The sequence below is a fragment of the Ambystoma mexicanum genome, chromosome 9, assembly GCF_040938575.1.
Source record: "Ambystoma mexicanum isolate Mex_15411 chromosome 9, UKY_AmexF1_1, whole genome shotgun sequence".
Taxonomy (NCBI): domain Eukaryota; kingdom Metazoa; phylum Chordata; class Amphibia; order Caudata; family Ambystomatidae; genus Ambystoma; species Ambystoma mexicanum.
The window spans coordinates 906,146,998-906,160,217 of record NC_090931.1 but is presented as its reverse complement, the minus strand read 5'-3'; the positions used below and the strand labels follow the sequence as shown (position 1 = coordinate 906,160,217).

Here is a 13,220-nt window from a genome sequence, read left to right as displayed (position 1 = left end):
TCTTTAATGAGTTTGTTTAAAATCCTACTAAATATCATAATATGTTTATACATTCTGCATCTATTTAGAGTGCTCTGTGTGTGCATAACTCAACTCTCACCTTCCTCACTCCCTCCTAAGTCTGACTGCTCAGTGACACTAACTTTACAGGATTTTGCTACACATTAGTGTATTTTCCTGTTCAACAGAATAGTGGGGCCTCTCAGAATCTGGCCACAAGGCTGATTCTGAAAATACATTTATTTTAACAGCGAGGGGGAGAGATAGAGTGTGTGTTAATGAGTGAGTTGTGAGTGTCAGAAGTGTCCGTGGTACATGGCAGCTTCCGTCCCTCATGTGTTTGGGGCGGATTAATGTTGGATACTTGCAGATGAAAATGAAATTGTTAATTTTCATCTGCACGCATTTAACATTAATATGGCCCGTATTGCCCTGTAAAGAACCAAACACAGGAGAGGGACGGAAATCTACCTCACAGTTTGTAAATGTGTTGAACCGGGGAATAGGCAATTACTGGACAGGCAGTGGGCACAGCCAGCAAGAGTGTTCATACAACGGCAAATACTGGCATTTCTGGGCAAAGCCAAGAATAGTGCATTTTTACAGTGGCTGAGAGTACTGGCCTGAGGCTCATTAGGCAAAGCCGTAATGGGCATGTTCATCCTGTAATGGAATTATTTGACAAATTCAAGATCAGGGTCTTCTTGCAGTACGAGCCTTATTGGGAAAAGCCATCCAAGGCATGTTCTTACTGTACTGGTATTGTTAGGCAAAACCACTAGAAGTGCTTTCTTATACTGAGGGTACTGGCATAATTGCACATATTCAATATTCACATATTTCTACAGTGGTTGGAAAGATTTGCTTAATTGGGCAAAGCCATCAAGGGTGCCCTCCGACACTTGCAGTGCTGACATTGTGCAAAGACAACAGAAAAGGTTTCTTACAGCGAAAATGCTGGCATCTGTTGCGGGCACTGTGGCATCCCGGAAGAAAGACTGGGACCAGAAGACATACTTTTAATACAGGAGTTTTATTTAAATTAAAGAAAACGCCCTATTGACCCTATTGCTAATAGGGAAGTTCCCTACCTAACAGAAAGGTGCTCGTTAAAATTAGTTAAAATAATAAACCTTGTCCTCTGTCCAAATTCTAACTTTCAAACTGGCCCTACAACTTAGAAAACAACTTAAAAGGGAAAGCGGGCAATATACGCTTCCCCTAAGGGTTCTTCACTCTGCCGTCTCGTTTACAGGAATCTCCTAGTTTCAGTTCCCGCAATTATGTAATGGGAAACGGATCTCCAGACTTTATTAGTTTGTGCCCATCTTGCCAGAGTTCCAAATAGAGAAAAGGTTTTGCTCAGGTATATAGCATAAACTCAAGTTCCCAAAAAAGTCAATTCTCTCATTCACAGGGAAAAGAGGGTAAATGGTGTAACCTGGCTGTGAAAGACTAAGGGTCTCTGCAGAGGCACAAACAGTATAGGCCTCAGGGAAAATGTCACGCAAACCAGGTCAAAACAGTCAACAAACACAGGGGTGTTGCCCCGGAGTGGCAAGATGGCAGTTTCATCTTAGGAAAATCAGACGTAACATTAACAAAAAGACCAGGGAATATGTTTCAACAGGGACATACAAGATTTGCAAAGAAATAGCAACGGGCCTGCCAAGGAAACCTTGGTGACGAAGTTGATATTTGGCAGAGGTAGCTGCAGGGAGTGCTATGATAAGAGGACGTTGTTAGGAAAGATTTCGTAATTGTAGGTAATTTTCCTTCCATGTGGCAACCCCTAAACTTTTGCTGTTGTTTTTCACCTTGTTCTTGACTTTGCCAGAGAAGTGCAGCCTTCTGCCGCACTCCTCTGGGCTTTCGCTCCTTTCTTATGGGGAAACTGACATGCCCTTAAGACTGTCAGTACCGGGGAACGCTGTTTCCCGTAGTTTCTTTTATCATGTTGCGGCTTTCGTGCAACATGACACAAGAGGGCACTGTAAGCAAAGTTACAGCTCTCTTGGGTCTCTAGCCTTCTACAGGCCCTAGTTACTCGTTTAGGATTGTATCTGATCGGTGCAAGAGATTTAGGGACGGGAATGGTGGCAGCGATCGTTTCTTGTGTTTTGAGCTCCTTTTGGCGTTCTAAGCGCGTTTCTCGCGCTTAACCCAAAATGGTGGCCTGGCTCCCAAAATGGCCAGACCACGAGGCTCCTTTGTCCTGTCTGCTGACCGTCTTGCTCCCTTCACCTTCCCCAGGTCGAGCCGACCCGGGGCCTTCCTTATTTGGGCATGTACTTTCCCGCGAAACACGGATGCTTTCGCGGGCTTCTACATGTCTTGTGTGTGCCTCCAGGATGTGGGCTGGGATGTCTGGTCCCAATACACATCCTGGGTGCCAGAGAGTCTAGGGTGGTGTGAATGCCTGGGACCACCGTGGTCCGTGATTGGTACACGAATGGTGTGAGTGTTGATGAGCGGATCTCCCATTGGGTCCCCTCCGTTTTGGCGCGAAGGGAACCGTGGATAAGAGGGGGCTGGAAACACCACTACCATGTCGATCTCCTGAGTTCTCACAAACGAAGGAATACAGGAGCCAAGTATCCTGCAACTAAGAGGCTGGACCGAGGAATCGCTGGTGACCCGCTGAAGGACTTCTCCTCTGCACTGCTGTCGCCTTGTGAAACCCTGTTCACCTTTGATCGAACCAGAAGGCCTGTACTGGTACTTCGACCCTTGGAATAGCGGGGACAGCTATTCTCGGCATCTTCATCATCTCCTGCCAGTAAGCCTTCGGAAGCGTCTCTGGGCCATCCAGCTGACTGACCAGCTTACACGGGAGTCTTGCTCTGTAACCGCCGCCAGGTTGTGTAGTATTTCGAGTCCTTGTCACTCTCACACGCTTCGTACACTTGGCGTTCCCAGGTCTGAAGTGAGTAGTGTACGTTTGGCTCAGATACACACGCCCGCTCCGTTGCCCTGCTGTGGTAACAAACTGTGCGGGTTTCTTCGATTGGGACGTCTTTTTACTCAACACGACGACGAGGCGTTCCCTGCTCTTCTGAACCTGCCAGCTGCTGAAACTGACGCGGAGAAGCCTGGGTCTGCTTGCATCGGGGACCGGTGAGTAGCATAGCTTGGATCTGGTCGTCCTCCTGCAGGAGCCCATTGCTTTTCCCCGCTGTGTAAAACAGCACCCTTGTCCGTACTCGCGCTCTGCTTCTGCCCACTGTGGAGGCTGCACTTGAGTCGCGGAACTTGTTGTTCTTTTGTGCACTAAACTGAACTGCCTGACTTCCGTCGAAGAGCTTCTCCTTCTGCCCGTTGGCACCAGCGCGTGCAGGTACTCTTGAGCATAAGGCTCCACTCTTCGCAGGGCTCGGACTTCCATCTAGTTAGGTGCCTCTGAAGGCGAACTGGGTCTAAGCATTATTTCGCACTACCTGTCTTCCTTCCCTTTTAGGTGGACTACCCATTTCGTGCATATAACGCTTGAGACTGTCGTATTTGTATATATATTGTGTTGATATGGTATGTGTTGGTTTACTATTGTGATATTGTGATTTTCTCGCTACGGTCATTGTTTTAAAGGCCTTGAAATAAATGTGTATATATTTTTTATATAACAACTGTTTGGAGTAGTTTGTAAGTGATCTTGCTCTGTGTGCTCATTGCGGGCTTTCAGTCACCCTCACCCCTCTTGAGACCTAGTCTTGACCGCCGCGATCGCTACCTTGATTGGTCTGGCTCGTCCAGAGGTTACCCTGTTCCAAGTAATTAGGTTGGCCTTCTGAACTTCTGCGCCACCAGGACAGAGTTCAGAAATCCGTCTTAACAGACGTGGAAAGGTAGAAGGACATAAGTTCTCTGATAGGGTACAATGATTGCAGAAACGTTGAAAAATAGGGTAATCAGAAAAGTGTGGCCAATAAGAAAAGGGACACTAACAATAGCCAATGAAGGACAACAGAGACACCACTTTAATCCAATTGGAGGCACCAATTTATGAACAGAGAAAGCTAATCTCTTAGCCATGGGATCCAGTGTCCTTTCCTTGCTCTCTGGCGATTCTACTGGTACTGGGCTCAGGGGTCACAGTCTTAAAGAGGATAAAAACATTACCTGTCTTCCTCTGCCCTGCGCTTTGCCTCCTCTGCCCGACGTTTCTCCTCTTTCGCCTTTTTCTTCTCCTCCTCCTCCCTGCGCTTCACCAACTCCAACCGCCTTTTCTCCACATTCATTTCTTCTGTTACTACACAATTCATGAGTTCAGCTGCCACGGTGGTCAGGAGTTCATTAGCTGTTGTTTTGGAAACACTGCCAAGTACATACATGTTAAAGCTGAAGACTAGTGCAAAGCATACATCAGAATAAATGCTTCTAATTTGCAGTGAATTTTCAACTTCTAGTGAAGGCACGTGACATAGTAAAACTGATCCACAATTTAAGTGAAAAGGCACAAAAACCTATAAGTCTGGCTTTATTTAATCGCTCTACTACATGCCAAAAAACAGCAAGAATGCTGCACTGCAATTACAGTGCATTTATAGAGGACGTAGTTGTCCATGTCCTCAGCAACAGAGGGTTTGCCAATGATCCGGAGACCACACCCTTGGCAATAAAGTGGTTAATGCTGCTTGTATCCTAATGTGCCCAGATAACGCTTTACCCACCAAGCCGCACCACTGCCAGGTGTTTGCATCAACTGGCACATGATGATATGCCATTTGCACGCCCTGGACACAAGTGTTTCTAGGCATGACAAGGAGGGGGAAACAGAGGGAGGACAAAAAAAAAAACTGTGTGTCATTCATATCGCGCATGTGGAAGGGGAGAAGTGCCAAGGTGGGGTGGGGGAGGGAGGAGTGCAGGTAGCTCAAGTGCGGCCAGCGGGTGGCTCAGAGCAGGTAAATCAGAAAAAGCAGCGAACGGGTCATTCATAATGCAGAGAGAATGGACTCTAGGGTTGCAGATACAGACCACAAGTGCTAGGGGAGCCAAGAAGCAGTGCGAGGTGCAACTGGACATGCAGGGACCTGGGCCCAAGTTCTGAGGGTGGCGGGGAGAAAGGGAGGGCAGAAGGGGGGGGGGAGAAGGGGGAAAAAGGGGGGAGGGGGAAGAAGGGGGAAGGAGGAAAGGGGGAAAGGGAAAGACTTACTGGCATTATCGCAGAGATCATTGGTGGCACACCATTCCTGAGTTGTGGCTAGACAGTCTGGAATGAGAGGAGGAGGTGAGGCAGCCGAGGGGAGCCTGAAAGAAAGCTGCGTGTCACCCGCATAACACAAAGTCGGAGTGAGAGCAGCAATGCGGTGGGGAAGAGGTGCCAGGTATTGGTTGAGCAGCCAGGGAGAAAGGTTAGACACCACAGGTAGAGTGAGAGATAGAAGAGACGAAAGACCCTAATTGGACCCGAGAGGGTCGATCAGTGAGAAAGGAGGTCAGCCAGGACAGGGCATGATCAGTGATACCCAGGTTATCACAGAGACAAATGAGCAGGATGGCATGGTTGACCGTATCAAAAGCAGAAGAAAGATCGATGAGAATGAGGACAGAAGGAAGGTTCGAACCAAGGTTAAAGAGCAGGTCTTCATGGATGTCCAGGAGAGCAGTTTCTGTGCTTCTGCCTGCTCTCAAGCCAGACTGGTGGTTGTGGAGACAACCAACAGATTCAGTGTGCAGATTAAGCTGGGAGAAGGCCAGCTTTTCCAAGAGTTTGCACAGGAAAGGAGTGATGGAGATCTGGCGATAGTTAGCCGGAGAGGATCGATCGGCAGAGGGCTTCTTTAGGAAGGGGTGCACAAGGGAGTGTAAATGCATCGATGGACTTTCGAACAAATTACTTTGCATCGAGGGAATTGCATCGAAAAAAGATGCATCAAATGCATGTTTTTAATGGGTAAAGGGTCCATTCTTTTTTGGGGAGGTTTAAAGGGTAAAAAAGGAGGCATTGGGGCGGACCCCCCATTTAAAAAAAAAAAAAAAAACATTTTTTCGATGAACATTTTTGCAAAGACCATAAAACCCCAAGGGGGAGGGGAAGGTTCCAGTGGCAAAAGAGTGATTGCAGAAATCGGCCAGGGCTGGAGCAAGGGTGTCAATGTGGTACTTGATGGTTCTTGATGAACAGGGAAGAACCTGTTTTGACACGACTTTCAAAGATTGGACTTGTCTAGAAACATCATCTGGGGTGAACAAGGGAAAGGAAGAGAAGGGGGGAGGAGAGGCGACCACAGGCAGGCCAGGAGTGGAGGAGGAGGAAGAGGAAGAAAGGGGGGAACAGGATGTGCAGAATATTTGTGATGAATTGAGAAGCCAATGCCGTACAGAGGGCCTGAGAGGGAACAGGAGAGGTATAGACTGCAGCAGGATTGGCCAGCTCCTTGCAGATTTTGGAGTTCGGCCGAATTGTTAGATGCCGCAGAGACGCAGGCTTGGATGTGGGCTCTCTTCTTGGTGAAGACAGAGAGTCTGTATTGAGCAGGCGGCAGGCCAGTTTATCAAAGTGCACCTGATGCCCTCCACTTCCTCTTCGACTCCCTGCACTTGCGTTTGAGGGTGACGGGTTTAGAGCCGTACCAAGAGTTGCACTTGGATTTGGGCTTCAAGCAGATCCTCATGACAGAGACAAGTACCTCAAGAGTGTTAGAGCTAGAAAGATGCAGGTTAGATAAGGCTTTCAGGATGTGAGTCAGCCAAAGGTGCAAAAGGAGGAGAGAAAGTAGCTACGAAAGCCTCAACTGACACACGCTTCATGGGTCGGATGACCGAGAAGGTAGGTGGCAGTGCTGGAGTCGGCTTGGCCTGAGGGGTAGAGAGAGAGAGGTGGGAGGAAAGGAGAAAGTGATCATTCCAGGAGAGAGGAGTGGTGAGAGGATTGGAAAGGGGGAGGTCTGAAGAGATGAGAAAATCCAGGGTGTGCCCTGCAGAGTGAGTCGGGCCAGAGGGAAAGAGAGAGAGTGTGAGACACAGAGGTTGCGAAAGAGTCCTGCAGAAGGACAGGTAGCATCCAGATGGATGTTAAGGTCTCCTAGGAGGAGAAGTTGAGAGTTAGAGGCGAGGAGGGTGGAGGAGAGGTCCTCCCACTCAGAGAGGAAGGAGGTGACCTGGCTGGGCGGCCTGTAGATAGTGGCCACAGTCAGAGAGACCAGGAGAGATAGAGAGCCTGCAGACCAGGAATTTTAAAGGAGGAGTAGTCCTGCATAGGAATAACAGAAGCAGGGATCCACTCCGGGAAGATCAAGGATACACCCCCACCGGGACGGTTGGTTCTGGGTGCAAAGAGGATCTTGTAGCCAGCAGGAAGGAGAGTGTCAAAGCATGTGACAGAGCAGCCTGTGAACCACGTCTCATTCAGACCGAGTTCTACCAGGAGACGGCAGATGTCAGAGGAGTGCTTGACAGGTGAGCGAGAGTTAAGAGTAGCAATATGGAGCAGGTTACCCCCTTTGAAGGACTTCCCTGGAGGGGTACAGGTCAGAGGTACGCCCTGCAAAGTGTTGCATATGCTAGAGGATGCCAATGTGGGAGAGGATGGAGGCGGCAGAGGAGCCAGAGAGGGGAAAGAAAGGACAGCAGGAGAAGAAAGGAGGTTGATAAGGCCCGGGAAGCATCTATCATTGCACATTAAAATTCTTAAGTATTCCCATCATATGTCCAGTGCAGCCATACATGCACATCCACAACCAGCATATGCCCATAGTCCCATATGCACACAAACATCATATGATTAGGTATTTATAACATGTGTGCCTTCGTCTGGGCCACATTAACTGTTTTCCAGAAGTTCTGAACCACAAATTTAAAAGGGCATCTTGCTGATCAAACAATGACAAATGGTGCAGACGTTTCTGGCATTACAGGATTGGTTTTTGGCAAATCCAATTACTTTTTACATGTGAATTAACAAATCAATTCACATTTCATTTTCATGTTTTTTCATTACAGTTAGCAATAGATGAGCACTTTTGGTTAAGCTACTCCTCCAAATGCCTCATGAAAAGGGCACCAAAATGCCATACATACGAAACAACCCTTAAATAGATGATATCAAAGCACTGTATGCAACAAAAAAGCAACTCAAAGCATTGTGGCTACACTGAATAGCCTGACAAATAGGGCCCCAGAGTATTCTATATGACTATATTTAAAACAGGATATCCAACCATAGTCGTCAATGCTGTGTGTGAAGAAGGTCCCCTCTTAAAGAAGAGGTCTGACACAAAGTGGACCTCCAACTTTATAACCTTTCTTCTTGGGCATGATCCAAATTAAGCATCCCTCAGGGGTTTGTTTTGTTGCACAATGTAAAGTAACCATTTCAATAAACATGCCACTCAACCAGGATTTTATTCTATTTTTACTCCAGAATTTCAGTTTAGAAAGACTCTTGCATTCGAGTGACAGAGCTTTGCTTGAGTCATTGTGGGGGAACATCTACCCACTACATGGCAACTACGCCTCCAGCTCGGTCAGCAAAAATATCTTTATAGCAGACACTAAGGAAGCAGATCTGAAACATGGGAATGTAAATAAGTAAATATAAATCTTACCAGAGAGCTGCCGATGCATATGCGGCTCCACTCTCACTCATCACCTTGCAATGCTCCTTCAGGTATTCTTCCACCAGCTCCTCCACCACCTCAGAGATCTGCTGCTCAAGGAAAATACTAAATATTAATATGTTACTTTGAAAAGTTGCACATAAATAATACTGTCCCATTGTTGAGCCATCCTGGCTGCACAGGGGAAGGAACATGTGGGGCACCATGCAGACCATGTGTTTATCAAATTGCCTAATAAAAGCTGCATTTAGCAGAGTTCGATTTTAAAAGTTAACAAAGGCTGCTGTATCAGAAATCTCAAACAGAAATAAAGTTTATAAAAAAAAATCACTGTCCAGCACCTGCTGCCCAAGGGCAATGTGTAAGAACACAGTGCTGGGCACCGTTTTGATTAGGTATTTATAACGTGTGCCTTCGTCTGGGCCACATTAACTGTTTTCCAGAAGATCTGAACCACAAATTTAAAAGGGCATCTTGCTGATCAAACAATGACAAATGGTGCAGACGTTTCTGGCATTACAGGATTGTTTTTTGGCAAATCCAAATACTTTTTACATGTGAATTAACAAATTCAATTCACATTTCATTTTCATGTTTTTTCATTACAGTTAGCAATAGATGAGCACTTTTGGTTAAGCTACTCCTCCAAATGCCTCATGAAAAGGGCACCAAAATGCCATACATACGAAACAACCCTTAAATTGATGATATCAAAGCACTCTATGCAACAAAAAAGCAACTCAAAGCATTGTGGCTACACTGAATAGCCTGACAAATAGGGCGCCAGAGTATTCTATATGACTATATTTAAATCAAATTAATTTGCAATGGAAGATTAATACCTCACACACATCTAAAATGATACTTATGTTCTATTTAATTCAACTTTCTGCATTTCTATTTAATTCAACTTTCTACATTTCCTTTTGTTCCAAGAAAAAAAAACATTGTAAAACTTAGCCTGAAGAGAAATGTACCACATTTCAATCCATTGCTTTATTTGCCTTTAAAGTCATGGAATTGTTTTGACTAATTCTCCCAGTTGATAGGATGCATCACTGTACCGTTTTCAAGTATGAACTCATCAGGAAGGCAAATGCTAAATAACAAGTATTTATAATGTGCAAGACTACCATCTATCCAACAATTAGCAGCTGGAAGAAGCAGCCTCCTTTCCACCCTGGAGTTGTTGCAGGCTCCTACATTGGTCAACTACCGCAGGATTACAGTAACTCATGTTGCTCCCAAATTTCCAAATACTTACATGTAACAAATGCAGACCCATGCTGTAATGAATATGCAATTCACAACTCAATTCATGATTCATTTAGGCATCTTAACATCCAGTTGTGCATTCAATAAAATATTGCATGTAATTCAATATTATTGAGGATTAAATACATTTTCATTGAGGTAAATAAAACGGGTCAGAGATGATGCGAGCTGCTGAAACCCAGGAGAATACTGGGTGCCAATATAGATTACTCTTGCAATTACCATGCACACCTTGACATTCACAGGCGCCCCCATCCCCAACTATGCCTTTCATCCGCCTACTCGTGCACAATGACTTGCCTTCCTCTTCTGCCTACTCTTCTTCACTCATCACCATCGTTTCCACCAACATCTCTCCCTTCTCTGCAGCATGGATGTGACCCAGGGACTCAGCAAGCCCCCTTCACCAGGTCTGTCCCAGCCATGATTACGGTAGTTTTCTGTAGGGACAAGCCTTGGCATTTCGTTTGGTAAAACAGCTAAGCCGTTAGAACCACAGACTAGATGCGGGAGTGCTAATAGCATTAATGGCCACCAACGGGGGACGACCCAGACTGCTCAACACCGTTGAAAAGGGTTCACACTTTGTTCAGGCCCATCAACTTGGACTATTCGGCAATTACAGACTTGACAGCCCAACAAAGAGGTTTAAAGCTAAATTAAAAAACGTGAAACATATCTTGCATTGGTTCGGTCAAAAATGTTTATTGTCCCTACGGGTCGGCCATGTGTTTTTAAGCCTAAATCGCTCGATTTTAGAAAAATGTCCTATTGACCTTACCCGAGTTTTGGTCCATTAAACGGTTACCAGTCATTTGGTCGAAAACATTTGGTCGATGGGACAACTGGTCGACACCATTTGGTCGAATGCCAAATGGTCGATTTTTTTTTTTTTTTACCCCTTTTTTGGTTTTTTTTGGGGGGGTCCCCCCGGGGGTCCCCCCCAACCCCCCTTTTTTTTCCCCCCCACTCGAAAACCCACAAAACACATATAAATAAAAACAAAAAAATTCGACCATTTGGCATTCGACCAAATGGTGTCGACCAAATTGCAGTCGACCAGTTTGTCGACCAATTGACCGGACACCCCATTAAACGCACACGAAAACAGGCACCAGGGCGCTGCCATTTTGTGATAATCCTATCACTTGCCGCATCACCCTGGCTGACCTGCTTTTGCGGCACTAAATCATGTCCCGCGCCCCTGAGCCGGACATTATTAAAACATTCAAATTCCCTGCCTCTCTCTGTGACGTTACTGTGCTGCGTAGGCAAACGCGCCCAGTCGTCTTCTACGCGACTTCACACAGAACCCGGAAACCAACACAGATCAACTCACAACACAGCGCACCACAATTCGGAATATGAAACTGTACTTTAAAATCAAACAGCAACACGGTACATTTGGTAAAGTACATTTATTTGACATTAAATGTTTATAGAATTTTCAGCAATTGGCATATTAAATCCGAATGTGATTTTTTTTTCTCTCTATCCGCAAATGCTGTTCCGTTTTATCGTGAGTCACGCGCTGTTCCTTTATGGTACACAGGGTGTTGGTTTTTGTTAAAAGAAGCACTTTGGTCGCATAGTGAACCACAAGGCTGTTCCATCAACTAGGCACTAGGCCAGCGTAAAGGTTGATATGTTGCTTTTAGCTGCTAGTACCGCGCAAGGGCATATGGGCCCTTGGCGATCGTCCCATAAGATCGTCAAAGTGGTGCAGTTGTTTACGAGAAGCTGCAGCTGGTGGTTGAAAAAACCATCTGCCGGGGTCTGAAACTGGTGGCAGTAGCAGTAGGGTAGGATATACCTGTTTTGAAAACATACAAATTATAAATAGTCTCGCCAGCCGATCTTTATTACTATTATTAATTTTATTTATTACGGCCGATCAGAAACTATTTGCTTGCAAGGATAGTGCAATGGAGTCTGTTCGGCGCTAAAATCAATGCGAAAACTAACAAAATAAATCGAGGTTAACGCACAATGGGAAACGACTTTGTCTACATGCGTGTGGAATGTGGACCTGCATGCCCATGTGCCCGGTACAAAGACGATCCCACAAACGTTTTACTTGCTCTTCATTCATTCATTCATCCATCCATTCATGAATTTTTCATTCCGGTATAATAGCGTCTAAAGAGTTACTTACATTATATTTGCAATTTCCATTGTGTCTCTCCATAATGCAGTCCGTAAATCCCACTGTGCTTGTGACAACGATTTTTCGTATACTGAACTAACATGAAACTCGGTCTAGTTTCAGAATTTTCTGCCTTATCGTCTCTTACTTTATTGCACCCCTCCTTCAAATGAAGTCCTTTCGGCATGGTGCCTGTCTCTCAAGGTCAAAAAAACAAAACCTTATACTGCCAGTGCGAGTTGTGGGCCTCTTCAGGCCGCAAGCTGAAAATCAAAGCCGCTGACCTTCACTCGAAATGAGCATACATTCTTACTTTGCAACATCCCGTAGTAAAGCCATCTTTGAGAACTTGAATTTTCGAATCCATCTATGTACTGGGCCTCAATGTGCAAATGCGAACTGGCTTCTCTCCCATCTGCAACGGCTCACTTGGCGCGTTCTAAGGCCCCCAATTTTGTCCTAGTTGTCCGCGAGCTTTGCAGCCCTAGAGAACCATAACTATGGGGATATTGACTTTTTGGGGGAAGGTCAGGGAAAGTATAAAGTACCCGAGGAGTTGAGTTGAAAGTGAGATTTATTGTTTGTTTTATTATTTGCAATACGCAAGCCTCCCCTCGGTTAAACAGTGCGCAGCATTTACATGAGATTGCGAAACTTAGTTACAGCAACAAAAATATATACATACACATATTGACAAGGTCAGCGATATGAGGTGAATAGAGAGAGAAGTCAAAGATGACACCCAGGTTGTTCGCCACCCAGGATGGTGAAGGTAGGGGTTAGGGTTTGCATACTTTGTATGTACACTGTACAATAACATTTCTTTTACAAAAAGACAATCAGATTATAATGATTTAAACCGGGATTTGTACTTCTCAACGAGTTCTTCTTTGGGTGGTCATGGCACAGTGGCAATGTTTGGTGGCAATGCATCATTGCTCTGCACAGAAACGCTCAAAATTCCATATCTTTGCTTCTCGAGTAGAGCAACAATAAGGCCTTTAACAAAGTCGAACTCCATTTCCTCATAGACTGGTTTCATCACCCATTGCTTACTTCTTTTTGCAAAGGCCGTAGTGTAGCGAAGCATCCCTACATTACCTGTAGTTCTAGATTGTTCACGGCACACATTCTCGTTATGGGCCAAGACCGCAAGTAGAGTCCTATGTTTCATGCCCTGCATGCTGAAATGCAAGCGCTTTGGCCTGTACTTTAGGCACATATTGTGGAACACTTCCAAA

The 13,220-nt window shown here is 45.5% G+C and overlaps 1 protein-coding gene across 1 annotated transcript in view; it reads right to left on the bottom strand.

Annotated features, from left to right (window-relative positions):
- The window catches only part of MCM3AP (minichromosome maintenance complex component 3 associated protein), a 1,669,219-nt gene that overhangs the window by 837,731 nt on the left and 818,268 nt on the right, over window positions 1–13,220 (bottom strand). Inside the window, exons 14-15 of the mRNA XM_069616041.1 lie at window positions 8,547–8,647; window positions 4,117–4,311 (exon numbers count right to left, since the gene is read on the bottom strand). Coding sequence (XP_069472142.1) covers window positions 4,117–4,311; window positions 8,547–8,647 — 296 coding nt within the window. The remainder of the gene's footprint in view (window positions 1–4,116; window positions 4,312–8,546; window positions 8,648–13,220) is intronic.